Source organism: Oryzias latipes, chromosome 11 (genome assembly GCF_002234675.1).
Source record: "Oryzias latipes chromosome 11, ASM223467v1".
In the NCBI taxonomy this organism is placed as follows: domain Eukaryota; kingdom Metazoa; phylum Chordata; class Actinopteri; order Beloniformes; family Adrianichthyidae; genus Oryzias; species Oryzias latipes.
The window spans coordinates 8,709,190-8,724,657 of NC_019869.2; the positions used below are offsets into that span (position 1 = coordinate 8,709,190).

The window sequence follows — 15,468 nt, forward strand, 5'->3', positions numbered from 1 at the left end:
TGCTTTCATATTCAAATTGGACAGCCTTTGGCCCAGAGCTTAGCAACCAATAAACCTCACCATGTGTCCTTTGGGAAGAGTTAACAGAAAAGAGATGACTCATATGACTGTCTACCAAGATGTTTAAAAAACAAAAAGTAATTTCTGAACCCAAACAGAAGACAGAACCAGAGACCACAGCCTGTTAGTTTTATCATTCAAAGAATAGTTTTTACCCTTTGCCTTTATCTTCATCTATCCTAAAAGGATGACTAAGACACAATGAATGGGGGAGAAATACAACTCATATACACACTAATATATATACACACTAATATATATATATATATATATATATATATATATATATATATATATATATATATATATATATATATATATATATATATATATATATACACACTAATATATATATATATATATATATATATATATATATATATATATATATATAACCGGAATGACTAAACTTTTTGACTGATCTAATAACTGTTAACTAAAACAGATTTTTATTTTGCCATTCAGACCTGCTATTTTTTTTTAAATATTTGAACAGGAAATGTCAATGACACAAATTTGTCTAAAGGCTTTAAATGAGTATTTTTACACTCTTAAGATGGCTGTTGGAAATTTAACCTTTTGTAGGTCTGTGATGCAACAAGATGGAGTGATGAGGTTTCATCATTCCGCATCAATAGCTGAATGCACAGTCTATGTTTCTGTGGAAACTTAACAGATGCAATAACAACGGGCTCTTTCAGCCAAACTGCTGGGGCACAATCAATGGGATTTGCACGGGAGACACATTCACAAAGCAGAGGAATACTGTTGTGGGGGGAAAAAAACGGCTGTTTAGCTAAAGGTAAAGAGAGCAACCCTAATGACATTGAAAACTATGGCCTCAAGCTTCACATCCTGGAAAGTCAATTAATCCCACTGCCACCAAAGAATCGCTGAATTATGTTCCTGACAGAAAGTCAGACATGAAACGTCCACCTCATCCGTGCCTCATAATCAATCGTTAAAAAACATATCAGTGTTCTGCGTCCGACCATTTCTAAGGTATCTTTGCGCACATTATTTGTTGAGTTGACATGATTGTGTTGCCATGAACGAGGTGCCGTCAAAACTAGGATGTCTTTAGTGACTAACCAAGCATTTAAAAGGGCTTATTATGTGATCAGACGTTGCCCCGAGGAGCTAAAGGCCAGAGAAAACATGACACAGTGTTAGGAGGAAGCATCTAAGAATGCAGCTGGCTACTGTTGTGGTCTATTCTATTCAGCTACACCGGGTGATCTGAGTAATGAGGCATCCGATCATGGACAGGCAACCTGTATTTTTTTTGTTTTTACACTTTTTCTTCCATAGTGACATTTTGCATTTTCCCCCCTTGCAACAGATGAGAAACCTTCCTTCTTGATGTTCATTCTTGCAGCTAAAAGACAAGATAAAATCCTGGAATAATTTTGTGCTCGGAAGTGTACAAATAAACTTTTCCGGAATATTTTTTTAACGTCTAATGGTTGAGATATCAGTTTAACCTCAAAAGGAGTTTCACATGACCCTGTACTGCCTTTGGAACCTTTTCTTATTGGCATAGAATTCCCAAAGTTAACACTATAGACGTTACAAATCCAGTCTGGATCCCGATATGTCGCCATGTTAGAGATATACACTTGGAAACACCAAAAAAAAAAACATATAGACAGCCAAGTGCACAACAAAACTTGACCATTTTGCTTTAAAGCTGGTCTAGAATAGTCAACGAGTGTCAGTTTATGTTTCGATATCGCCAAGCTGGCAAACCCCAAAATGATGGGGTGACAACACCCTACAGACTGCATTTCCCTGCATTCCTCTAAGGAGGGTCTAAGGGCAGGGATCCCAGTTTAGCTTAGTCTGTTTAAATGGTAAATGGCGTCTACTAGTATAGCACTTTACTACCTTCCTCAAAGCCCAAAGCGCTTTACAGTCACAAACCCATTCACCCATTCACACATACATTCACACAATGGTGGCGGCTCTGCTGCCGAACACTGGTGCAAACCTTCCACCAGAGGTAAAGTGGGGTACAGCGTCTCGCCCAAGGACATTTCGATACATGGGGTTGCAAGGCGGGAATCGGACCTGCAATCTTCCGTCGACCGCCCCACCGCTGCACCACAGCCGCCCAGTTTAGTTAAGCCATTACCTATTGAATTCTGTAACTTTATGATCCTTATGATTTTATGCTTACTATACAATTACCGGTATGAAGGCCATTGAGACGACTGTTGTTGTAATATTGGGCTATATAAATAAAATTGAATTGAATTTCACAGAACTAGGATCCTGTAGGTTTATTACTTCTCTCCAAACAAATGATAACTATAACATTTTCATGTGACAAGTGAAAACGTGAAAATATAACTCAAAATAACGTAGGTGCTGTACAGCTTCCTAAAGTTATTCTGAATTTCAAAGGGCTGTGACGCAATAGCATGACTGGAAACCATTCAATTATGAGTCTTCATACCAAATTGAAATAAAAAAAACTTGATTTGTATTAGGGTTGCTTATCTTTTGATCTACTGTCAAAGCGTTTTCAATGGTCTTTTAATTATGATATTGCTGTTTTGATCCAAATAAAAAAAAAAAAGAAACTGTCGTTTTCAAGAACAGTTTCTGCAGAGCAGCAGTAGTTCATTAAAAAATCATCTCTGAGTTTTGGACGGGACTATTAACGTGGATTGTCGCCACCCCCCATTCCTATCACCCCTACCTCAGAGCTCTCTGTTTACACGCTCTCCCGCTAGCTTACAACCCCTCACAACCCCAACGTAACATTACTGGTGCAACAAAAATTGGCGGGCAATATCGCAGCTATCTGTACGATTTTGATCCAGATGCCCAGACATGGATGTACACGTGGTTGTGGCCCGCCCCTTGTTTTTCCTGCATCACAAACACAATCTTTTCCAAACAGAATTTTATCATTTTCTACTGATTCGTAACAAGTTGAATAAAGAAATACTTAGAAATGCTATTTTAAGCTTAATATACTTTATAGATGTCCTCCATCATCAGAAAAATCCCACAAGGACAAGTTCAAAACACAAACACTATTTTATCATTAAAGCGATAAAACCAGAGCTGTGCAGGTTGAGGTCTTAAGAGTTTTACAGTAGTTTACGTCTGACTTCTCTGCATCTAAAGCACACGTGTCAAACTCAGGCCTGCAGGCCAATTTTGGCCCGCAGTTTAATTATTATTGGCCCACAAGATCATATCAAATGTGCATTAGAGCTGACCCGCGGATACTGCAAATCCCACAATGCTTTGGTAGTATGTTGGCGCCCAGTCGAAAACGGCAAGCGCTCCTTTTTTCTGTTGACAGTCACTGACAGCCATGCTCCAGTCGAATCGGATGAATTAATGTCACCCTCAACAAAAATGGCCAAACGAAAGATGGACACCAGGAGCTTTGAAGACAGATGGGAGGCAGATTATCTGTTCACGAATATAAAGACAGACCTGTTTGTCCTGTGTGGAGCTAACATGGCTGTAACGAAAAAATATAACCTAAGAATATGAAAAGGTTAAACATTACATATCAGTTACAGTTCATTTTTCAATTAATATTGAGTTAGACCCCTGACTTTACTTCTCTGCTTCATTTTGGCTCACTGTGAATTTGAGTTGACACCCCCTGGACTAAAGCAACAACTGCATATCAGGTTGTATAGTCCCAATGTTAACAAATAAAAGGGTTGTTTTGAAGGGTATCCTTGATGTCCTTCATCTTGTCAACAATGCATTTCATGCTGAAGTCCACACCTATTACATCAGTGTTGCAGCACAGATGAGCAGTGATGCATGAATCCTGGCTTTAGATCCTTCATAATGGCCCATGCTCTCTCTCATTTGCAGCAGTCTGCTCTGAAGTTGAAGCCCGCAGACGGCAGCTCTGTCATTCGGTGTGGGGAAGAATGAGTAGCCTATGCCTGATCTCTGCCAGCCTCACTGAATCATGCGTGAACTTTGACGAACACCAGCTTCCTCTCGGCGTTTCTGCGGGAAACCTCGAAGCGGTAAGTTGGTGGAATCATCCTCTCCCACAACTTGAAATCTCTCTTCTTATTTTTTTTATTATTCAGAGTTGGCGGCTATGAATCAAAGCAGGATGGCGCGCGGGTGCATAAAGGCCACTTCACAAAGTAGCGACAGGAAACACTGAACAATGACGATTCAATGCAGCGCACGGACGCCAGAGTGAGAGGCGACGAACATCCCCGCAAAAACACAGCAGCCCGCCAAATCCCGCAGCCGACAAGGTTCATGCGGCGTTTACTGACCTGTCGAAGCGAGGACTCTCCCTCCACTGATGTCCGGAGTTGGTGCGCGTGTGGCGGCTGTGCGTCACTCAGTGTTTTCGCCCACCCTGACTCTCCTCTGTCTGTCGAACTAGAGATAGTGCTGATGTTTCCACTTCCTCCTTTCTTCCGCCGTCTGCTGGCTGGAGCGGTGATGATGATGATGATGATGACCAAGGAAGATGAAGACGCTTCTCACACACATCACAGAAAATATGACTCCACTTCAATTTGTTTAAATTAATATATTTATATTTACGTCCACATTGTGCATACATTTAATGCTTAAAACTAAAAAGGATCAATATGTTATTCTTTAATTGATATTCTTAATTACCTAAAAAAAAGTTCCCCAATTATTTTTTTTCAACAACAAAATAAATTAGGAAAGATTTTATACATTTTCCTTGAATCTCTGTGCTTATTTTTTAAACATCATGTCAGGAGTTTTGACATGTTCTTGTAGAATTTTTTTGACAATAGAGGACATGATCAGAAAATTGAAACTTTGTTCAAGTCATTGTGAATCAGGAGCAGACCCCCCCAAAAAATATATCCTTTTGGAAATAGCTTGTTTGTAGCCGGCTTCATTCTGATGCATCCACTTTTAGACAAATGGATCCATGTTCGTCTTTGTTTTCCTCATCTGAGCTGGAATCTGCATCAAAACTGTACGGCCGGATAGCTCCAATATTCCTCGCCATTTTGGTTGCAACACTAATGTTAAGCTGTGGCTGTAAGCCAGCGGGAGAGAGTGTAAACAACGGGATGATGGGAAATGTGGGGAAGCGTTTAGTCTGTCAACAGTCCCGCCCACAAGTCAGAGGCTTTCTAATGAACGCCTGACGCTCTGTAGAAACTGTGTCCTAAAAAAAACGATGCCGGTTTTTTGATTTAGCCTAAAAACGACATCATCTTAATTTAAAGACCACTGGGAACACGTTGACAATGGATCAAAAGATAATCAGAGTGGAACTTCAATATTCTGAATACAATGTTTAAAAGTAAAGGAAGAAAAAGACACAAATGAATTTTCTGTCCATCCATCTTTGGAACAATTGATCTCTTGTGTCTCATACATATATGTACATATATATATACATACATAAATGTGTGTGTATATATATATATATATATAAATATTTTATATATATACTTATGATTACATCTTTTATTTGCTGATAAAAGTTCATGTGAGTTGGCATCTCAGCGTGCCCTTTAAGTTGTAGTGTTTGTATTTCTATACTTTATTCATAAAGTATTATTCCCACTCTTATGTCACTTGACTTTCTCTGTTTTCTGAAAAATGTTTTTGGAGGGAATGTTTTGTGACACTGCCTAAATTGTCTAAATGACTGATGCTTCACAATCTTTTCCCAGTCCTTCATGGCACTAAGGCTTAAACACCATCATCCTCATTCGCATTGACCGAGTGCTTCAAATAAAAAAACTTGCTGACTGGATTCTGTCGACGTGGCGCCGCCTGCCTCCAAACAGCATCTGTGACTAAACCTCATTTGAAAGATTCATTGTGGTCGTCGAAAGGGGAACTCATCAGTCAGAGCAGCAGAAACCGGCAGGAGGCAACGGCAAAAGTGGGCACACCGAGGGAGGTTGAAATGGGAACATGTAACTCCGAATCCACCACTTTAATTCTTCAAACGTCATTTTCTATCCTCCTTTGATGAATTTCTTTTTTTAAGCGCACGCTCTACGCTCTTCAAACCCATTCGAGGCACTGAGAAGGCCCCAGACTCAAATCTAAATAAGAATCTGGTTAGTCCGCTCAATGTCGGTCTACTGTAATTGCTTGTCTTCTAGGGTCATTAGGAAAAAGGAATGTTTCCAGTTTATTTCCACAGCAGAGACATGTTTCACTTATGAACAAAAAAAAGTGAAAGATTTTCCAAATGAAAAGCCATTTTTAGAACTTTTGCTGTTTATGTCTGAGTTACAAACCCAGACATGCTATCGGAATCAGTAATATTTATGTGTTTCTGGGAGAATTTGATGAAAGGAAACTGTTCATTAGCTCTGAAAAGGTCAAAAGGTACATATTAAAACAACCAGGAGATGAAAATGTTCAACGTTAATCCAAAATAAAACAGGGTTTTCATTGGTTAACATTGACTGAAAGGAAGATTTTTTTATTCTCAGAATTTCAAAAAATGAATTCTCATTTCTCAGTGGCATGCCATAGTAAATAAGCATTTATGTGGAAAACATTCAAATTGCAATCTAGTCTTTCATTTAAACTCTCTACAGTTGATGTGCTTTAAACACTACAATCACTTTAATACAGGTAAGCCTAGCATGCAGAGGAAGCAAATCTCTTTAGACGGTGTTTGCTGACACACAATCTCCTCAGAAACTGTGATGGCGGATTATCTCTCTTACTAGCAAACTCCATTTACATCCACATATATGCTTTTACAGACCTATTTCCAGGCGGGAAATACTTTTTTTTAACTCACCATCTGACCGAGCGGACTGATCTAATAGAGGTTATGGATGCAATTTGCCGTCTTGGCTCAAAGGAGTCACGAGCAGAGGATAAATAGGTTGAAGTTCTAGTTGAAGTTACTTGCTTGAGTCTCTTTTCACATTTAAAGCCTGTAAAGTTCGAGCAGACAAACCAAACGTATTCTTAATTCTTAGTCGGAATCAGATGAGTCACTGGTTTTAGAATGCTTGTGCTTCCTTTTTGTCTTCTTCTTTTTCTTGTCCTTCTTCTTCTTGTCCTTCTTTTTCCTCTTTTTGCTACGTTGGTGGTGGGACGAGGAGGAGGAAGAGGAGGAAGAGCTGTCTGAGTCAGAGGAGGAAGTTGTGTCTTGAAGCAGTTGCTGTAGCTGCTGGATCCTATAAACAGAAGCAGAAAGGAGAGCCGGTGGCATTACCTTCCAGTCCAGTGAGCTAAACACAGCAGACAGAGGATCCAGATGCTCAGTTTGTTCCAACACCTGCCTTTCCGGACTGCAGATGGGGGTCATGGGAATCATCCTTTCAGGAAATGCTTCTACTTTTTACTCTAATGTAGATCACCCAGAAACATAATCAAAAATGTTAACAGTCAAAGGAGGTCATGTAAGAAGAGCTTTTTAGGTAAATACAACTTGGGCTAATGATTAACTATGTAGCCACAAGAGGGCCTGAGTCTGGGTCTCCCTGTGCCGGTCCCCAGCCCGGATAAAATACAGGGCTGTGTCAGGAAGGTCTTCCAACAGAAAATCTCTGCTAAACCACCTGTTCAGTGAAATCCGATTGGCTGTGACGAACCCTGAAGGGATTTGTCGAAAGGTGAACAACATTATCATTTGCTAGCTGGGTGAAAATGGCTGGAATTCTACTAAAGTTGACAATAACAAGTGTTTCAGTGAAGATGTGCACCAACACTAAGCAGTCCAGTTTCCCGAAGGATGTTCAGGTTGATGAAAATGAATCCAGCGAGACTATTTTGGTCAACATTTATCCATAAAATTCATACTCTTTAATACAAACGGTTATAGTTCATAGTTCTGGTTTGCTGCCCCCATATGGGGCTTTAAAGCAGATGACTGTGGGGTCTCTGCCTTGAGTTTCTTTATGCACTCCCATATTTGCTCATGGTGATAGTTGAGAAGGGCATCTCAAGATTTCAATCACAATTTTGGTCAAAAAGCTGAAATGTTCGTTGTGACCTAGATCAGTGTTTTTCAACAGGTGTGCCGTGGGAAATTCCCCTCCTTCACTGATCTAAAAACATTTTCCATCTCCAGGATATCAGCTCTGTGTTCATCAAAACAGGCCCTGATAAAATGATGAAATATCGTAAAATACTTTTTTCTTTGTGTTTATTTGATTCTATTAAAGAAATTTTGATAAGAATGACGGTACCGCGATTTAGCTGCAACTATAACTGTTTTGGGAAAAGTCCCGCCCCTTTAACTGTCTCCACCAATCATTCTTGGAGGCTCAATCACACGTCATCAGTCTGACCAATCAGAGGTGGTTAAAGTCTTCACTTCCTTGTTCTGATTCTACTCATAAAGTCTCTCAGTTCCAACAAAAAAAGCAGCTAAAGCTCGTCTTTAGCGGTGTAGCTTTCCACAGAATCCGGTATCAGACTGTGGAACAAGTGAACAAAATAATGAAGCTCAGAGACGCTAGTCTCTGAGGCTGTTCGGCGGCTGTTTGCACTACATCTCCCATGATGCACTGGGTGAAAGTGACAGCGTCTCAGCGCACAATGAGTCTTCATTGTTAAACGTCTTGAAAGAACAACGAACACACATCAAACAGTTTTTAAATCTTCTAATTTAACTTTTATTACATTTTTTAGAAAAAACAGCTGCAGCTTCCAGCTTTTCTGCCACAATTATCACAAAAATGCATGTGAGATTGTGGAGGGTCTGTAGATCAATACAGACTATGAGTTTCTCCTTTGTTTTGTTTATTTGGATGCTGGGGTGCCGCAGGATTTTTGTCAAGGTTAAAATGTGTCGTGGCTCAAAAAAGGTTGAAAAAGACTGACCTAGATAACACGGGCGCCGTTGATGCAATCAGCGTGAATCAGCTGGTTCTAAGGTGGAGAAAAGCAGCTTTTGCGCTGATATGCATAACAGTACGAACTAAGAGTGTTGCTTATCCTCACACAGCTGTGTTCTCCTCAATTGACGTCGATTGCTTAAGCACTACATCACAGTGAAGTGTTAGATATCAGCGCATTGCTGCTTTTCTCTGCCGCAGAAGCGCTTGCATTACATTAATGGCATTAACGGTTGAAAAGTTAACCGCACCATTACTGATTTCTAAGGTGTAAAAGTTGGTCTAATGTACCCTACTCTGTTTTTCCATTAGCTTCTGTGGCAGCTCTGAAATAAGAGTCAAGGCACATGGCGGTGCACATGAGTACATACCTGGTTTCTTTTTCGTTTCTTTTATTTTCCCGAATCAGGTCATACATGGGGTCTTCGTGTGCCTAAAAAGATAAACCAAAATGTACCGAGTAGGAGACAAAGAAAAAGATAATAAATTATACTATTCATTAGGGATGTCCGATCCGATCATCAGAAATCGGACCTGATAATGTAGTTTCAGACCATTGAAATCGGATGTTGTGTCCCGATCAAGAATCAGACATTTATTTTGTTATTATTTTGATCGTTGTATACTCCTAGCTTATTATTACAGATAAATACTCCACTAGAAGTCTGCATATCATGAACAGATTCATTGCCTTAAAGCACAGCAGAATACAGCACTAATTTCAGCCAAGAACTGTTTGGACATCAACAGATTTGGACTTTCCTTTTCTCTTAGTAAACATTTAAAGCCTTTGTGTTTTGTCTTAACTCTAACAATGACCTACAAGGGCATTTAAAAAAAAACAAAGGTTTTTGTTTCTTTTAATGAGAATTGCTCTCTCCCTGCTCCCAGCAGAGACGGCAGTGAAACGGCTACAAAGTGTAAACTCTGGGAAAAGGTGACCAACGAGTAAATCCATCAGTAATCTCTCAAAAACAACTAAAACTAATAAATAGTTACACTGATCCTCATCAACAACTACTTTGGAAGAAAGTCATTGTTTTTCATCATTAAGAATTTTTAATGGAGATCACTAATGATCAAAAATGTTCAATAGCACTGAAGACTTTAAAGCTACAGTCTCCAAACACGACTAATTATCATCTAATCAAAGATAACTACTTTTTTCTGGTTGATAATTACACTATTTTTACTTGATTGTTGCTCTGTTTAAGCATTAAAAAATAAAAAAAGGTAAGTAAAACAAAAATAGAGGAAAACCTGGTTCTGTTCAGAAAATCTGTTCATATTTGAATGTGTTGCAAGCAAATGAAATTGAATTTTAACATTAAAATCACAGGACTCTGAATGAGATCAGAGCCAAAAAAAACCTGATTGGGACATCCTTACTATTCATATAATATACAGAAAACTGTCACAGTACTTTCTTGCTAACCGCACTGAGTAAGCACTGTCACGACTTTAAAAGAGTACGAGGGAAAAAAGAACGCTACATTTATAAGAGACCGAACCTTCCTGTTAAGTGTTGCTACAATACAAACATAGTTGAGAAGCCTGTGTTTGTTGTGTAAATTGTGGTTTTAAACTTCACTGTGGTTATCTGACCCTATGACTTTAGAGTCCAACAGCCCGTTAAAAAACGTACCACTCTAAACTGCTCCAGCTTCTGGTTTCCTTTAATAAAAAAAGGACATTCTTTATCTCCTGTCCGGTGACCATAGCGCTTGCATCTCCAGCCTGTAGAAAAAAAGAATAAAAAAATTAAGTAAGTCCCTGCGTGTTAAACAAACCCAACATGTAAGGTAGTAGCTATAAATTTGCAAAAATGAAAAAGAAAAAAAGCTTTAAGAGTATAACTTTACTAAAATTACTAGTATTTAAAACTTCTTACTACGCACCATTACTTTATAGCTCTACTTCACCAATCACCTAAAAAATGTCAAACTCTGACTTCACAGCTATGTCGACAGAAGAAAACGTGTCCAGACATTACAGAAAGGTTTGCATTTATAACCCATGGTTGCATGTTTTGGAGCCATTCCTAGTAGAACGTAAACCATACCCAACTGTATAAAAAAATAAAAAACATTGATCAAAGTGAAACGATAAAGTGAAACCTAAAACGATAAAATATTTGCATGGCACGATATAATGTGAATGTCGTGCCAAAGACGTGTATGTACATCCACATGAACAAAAGATCTAGGATGTTGTGGTTGAGGAAGGAAACCCAGATATTTTATACGTCAACACAACACAAATACAGTTTTTAGGGTTATATCTTCTAAAAATTCTATATCCACTGCTACGCCGATGACACCCCACTGTGTCTTTAGTCATCTCTCATAGGTTAAAACCTGGTTTTCCTTCAACTTTCTTAAACAACAGTGAAAAAACAAAACTTCTCTTGTAGCATCTTTATTTTAATGATAGATGCAACTTTTTAGTATTTTTAAATTAGTTGGAATTTCTTGTTTTTTAGTGACCCTATGATGCACTTTTTTAATTAATTGCACATTTTTTAGATGTATTTTTACAAATGACAGAATAATGCAATGTTTATTAGTTGCAAATTAAGTCGCAGTCAAGCACTTAAGAGCACTTAAAATTTACCCCGGTTTTAATGACTAAAGTTATCCCTACATTGATGTAATAAAGTCAGGTTGTCATTCTGGACAATCCATTATCAATTATTATTAGGGCTGCACGATATGAGGAAAACTGGCGATATGCGATATTAGTGATTAATATTGCGATAACGATAACATTTGCGGTAAATAAACAAATAGCAAAACAACCAAAACATCATATCAATGAAACACCTTTTTCATTGCAACAGTTTCAAAATTACACTCTAAATGACATAGGAGGCAAACATCTAACATAAAAGGGCTCCATCTGATTGGTCAACAAGGTGAAGGGGTCCATCTGATTGGTGTAATGCATAAATGGATTTATTTGATTCGTTAAATGCTTCAAGCTGCCATAAGATTGTTTTAGCACATTTAAGTTAACCATTTATTGCAATTTTCGGTGTCTTTTGCGATATGCATATTGCACTGCTTGATATCGCGATAACGATAAATTTGCGGTATTTTGTGCAGGCCTAATTATTATCAACAACTTTACCCTCTCTATATTTTCCTACTGCATAATATCAAGTAACTAGTTATTGGTCCGTGCTGGTCTGAGTCCAAGTTTCTATGGCAACCAATCTCACCAAACAGGAGTGAGCTTGTTGGAAGTCCACACCTCCACCCCTTGAAAGCGAGCATGAAAACAGGAAATCTGTCAAACGGTCAATGTGGGGGCCAGCACTCAGCATCTATTTATATTGAATGATAATAATTTGTAAATGAAAGCAATTAAAATATCCAAAGTATCAACTTTTGTTAAAAATGAAACTAACAATGTGCTTGTAGTCAAAGCAGCAGCCATTCAAACATTTTTAATACTTTACACCCAAACTGGAAAACATTTGTAAACGAAATGTTTTTGCCAAAAACTACATTTATTAACACAAATGATTTCTTCTGTTAAACAGAATCGTTAAGTGCTAAAGCTGTTGCTTTCATCTGTAAAAGGAAAGAAGTTTGTCACAATATTAGGCTGAACATGTCACGCTCAGATTCTACACATTTCTGAACAGGTCCTCTTTGAGTGTTTCCATCATACCAAGCTACTGAAGCTTCAAGCAGCATGACAAAGTGTGGGCGGAAAGAATGAATGGGCGCTCTCTGTCATGTCAGAAAGACAGAATATAAAATCTATAAAGCCGGTATAAATGTGTGCCACACTTGTCAGGAAAACAATGGACATTATTGTTTGTGTAGTGTGTTTCTTTTGTTACTTAGAAGTATTTCGCAGACACTTTCATCAGAAAGATTCTACAGTTTTCTTGCTATTATAAAAAGAAACCGTTATAAATGCTAAAGACTGAAGCCCTTTACAATCTTTAACTTGGGTTAAAAAAAAACAATAAATTGAACGATTTTTTGCTTTGCTTTGCTCTGTAACAGAAATATTTCTGTTTTAAAATGTATTTAAGGGGAGCACACGCAGCACCATTACTGAAAATAGAGTTTCAGATGTTTTTACCATGTTCTTGTGGCATTTTTCTGATGATGGTTGACATTACGGAAAATTCAGCCTAAAATTGCATTTCTGAGTATTTCTTTATTCAAATTGTCATTAATTAGAAGCAGACAAAAAATGCCATTTGAAAAAGCTCGTAGTGGTTAAGCAGAAGCTATGATCAGCAGCTCCCCGCTCTCCTCCATTCCAATGCATCCACCTGGGTAGCTAACTGGATAGCTCCAATATTGCTCGCCATTTTTGTTGAATAATGTTAGGTTGGAGTGTGAGGGGCTGTAAGCTAGCAGAAAAGCCTGTAGACAGACATAGACAGCCCCACTCACAACTTGGAGGCAAGGGTCTTTGGATTTTGTCTGAAAGTGGCATAATCCTAATTAAAAGACCACTGGGAACGATTTGGAAAATATATCAAAAGATGATCAGAGTGGGACTCTAGGCATGGAGACAAATTTCTGTGTTATGGTGTTACGTACTAATATTTTAAATCACATCCTGAGCTTTTGTGTAAAAATAGAATCAATATTTAGACTGTGCATGCCGCTTGCGCATGTTCACTTCACCATTGAAGAACTCGGCGTCGCTTTGGAAAATGTACAGTGTTAAAATATGGGTAGCGAGGCTTACTGGGATAGCTTATACTCTGATTTCCATTTGGAAAAAGGTACAGTGGACTTGGCAGACATTTATGAGCCAGCGGCAGCTTTTTCATGACTTTGGATCGATTTTACTGCTTTGTGAAAGGGACAGGAAAAAATTAGGCCCCCAAAACCACCCCCTCCCTACACATCGAGGACACTTGATGAAACGCACGACGTCCGTCGTTACAGACCCGAGTCCCACACGTCACATCGGGACGGACAATGTTAATGAGCGCTCACAGGTTCAAGCCCCAATACAGAATTATAAACGGCACTCGGCAGATGTAAAGCATGTAATAACAAAAATTGAACAATCTTCTAAAAAATATTAAGAATTGTACATTTCAACCACTTGAATAATGTCCTGTGACAAATTGATGGTGTTTAGAGCACAGATAGGGAAGATGTACCAAAAAAAGATTGATATACCTACCTGTAATTACTACATTTTTCCATTGTTTTCTATCCACAAAACACAGGCGAGACAAAATATTAATAACTTGCTTTTTGGACTATTTTATGTATTGCTGTGTTCTGAATTGGAAGCTCTATCATTTCTGGTCACCAACTTTTATCTCAGGTAGGGACCACAAGCCCACAATTATCTACGGTCAAGAGAAAAAATGTGTTGACCAGAAATGATAGAGCTTGAAAAAAATCCAGTCCTATTGATTTCCGCATAGATGAGTGCCTTAGAAAATAAACTCCCATAACTACTCTCTGTAGCATTAATTGATTCTTCATTGTTGGGCACTTTTTGGGTATTTATTTTACAAGTGGATAACTTATAAGTATTGTATACTCACACTGCATCACCTTAACCTCTTTACCAAGAGGCATCCACAGTCCCCTGGTGGGAGCCTGCGCCAGGAAGCTTCTGGCTTCTTCATTTCCTGGTTCTGCAGGAATACAGTCCTCTGGTTTCTCCTCATGTTCCTACATGAACATATTTGCTGTCACCATTAAATGACTCAATCAATCAATGCACATTTTTTTTTGTCATTTGTATACATACGCCTCTGAACTACCTTAATAAATCCTGGAGGGGGCTTTTCATAGCTGCATGACAAAAGAATAGACCGTGGAGTCATTTATTGTAAAAGATTTTAGTTAAGCAAAAGCATCATTTCTTTCTTTCTTTTTTTTTTTTAGAAAAATAAAAAGTAACTCTTGTCACTTTATTAATTCAGATTATTACACCCTTTATTGTAGAATTAAAATAAAACTTACAAAGTCTCGATGTGCTTCAATTTTTGGACCTCCTGGGTGAGTTTTTTCGTTTGTTTCTTGAGTGTTTCCAAATCATGTTTAGAGTCCTTGTGTTTCTTATGATCTCGTCTTTCCCCTTTTTTTTCGGACTTTCGTTTTCTGTCTGACATTGTAAGAAAAGACAGATAAATTTTTCTTGTTCTTTGCAAAAAAACAAAATAACTACTTATATGCAACGTGAAACATTTTTTTGCTTTAAGTTTTTACAACCACGCAAACATTAAGCTAACCTAGCAAACATGGCATTTGCACTACTTCCTGTTTTTCTTCTTCTTTCGTCATGGCATCCAACGGTTAGGCACTTCCGCCACCTACTGTCCAACAGTGGAACTTACACAAGATTTACTTCCTGTGCCAAGTTTGTGTAAGTCTAGCGCCATTGACAGGCTGAAAAATCAAAAAGCTATGATTTCACGTTGTCTTTACTTTTTTTTAACACAATCACAATAAGGTATAGATTCTTAAATTACGTTTCGATTATTTTATGTTTACATTTTTGTTTTAAAAACAGCTTTAAAACAATTTATGGGGTCAATCATTTACAAAGTTTATAAAAAAATTTTGGATACCATCAACTATTTACCATA

General features: G+C 38.1%; 2 protein-coding genes across 3 annotated transcripts in view; both read right to left on the bottom strand.

Annotated features, from left to right (window-relative positions):
- Window positions 1-4,546, bottom strand: part of LOC101169868 (engulfment and cell motility protein 1) — a 92,129-nt gene extending 87,583 nt beyond the window's left edge. Inside the window, exon 1 of one of the 2 annotated variants that reach the window (XM_020707074.2) lies at window positions 4,338-4,546. The gene's annotated coding sequence lies outside the window, so the exon portion shown is untranslated. The remainder of the gene's footprint in view (window positions 1-4,337) is intronic. The other variant, XM_020707077.2, reaches the window with a different exon arrangement.
- Window positions 4,547-6,471: 1,925 nt separating this feature from the next.
- Window positions 6,472-15,157, bottom strand: rp9 (RP9, pre-mRNA splicing factor). Its single transcript, XM_004073806.4, has 6 exons — window positions 14,843-15,157; window positions 14,641-14,671; window positions 14,419-14,548; window positions 10,525-10,616; window positions 9,251-9,312; window positions 6,472-7,214 (listed from the first exon to the last, which is right to left on the bottom strand). Exons 1-6 carry the CDS (start codon window positions 14,989-14,991, stop codon window positions 7,010-7,012), a joined length of 669 nt encoding a protein of 222 aa, XP_004073854.1. The 5' UTR covers window positions 14,992-15,157; the 3' UTR covers window positions 6,472-7,009.
- Between the last annotated feature and the right edge of the window lie 311 nt (window positions 15,158-15,468).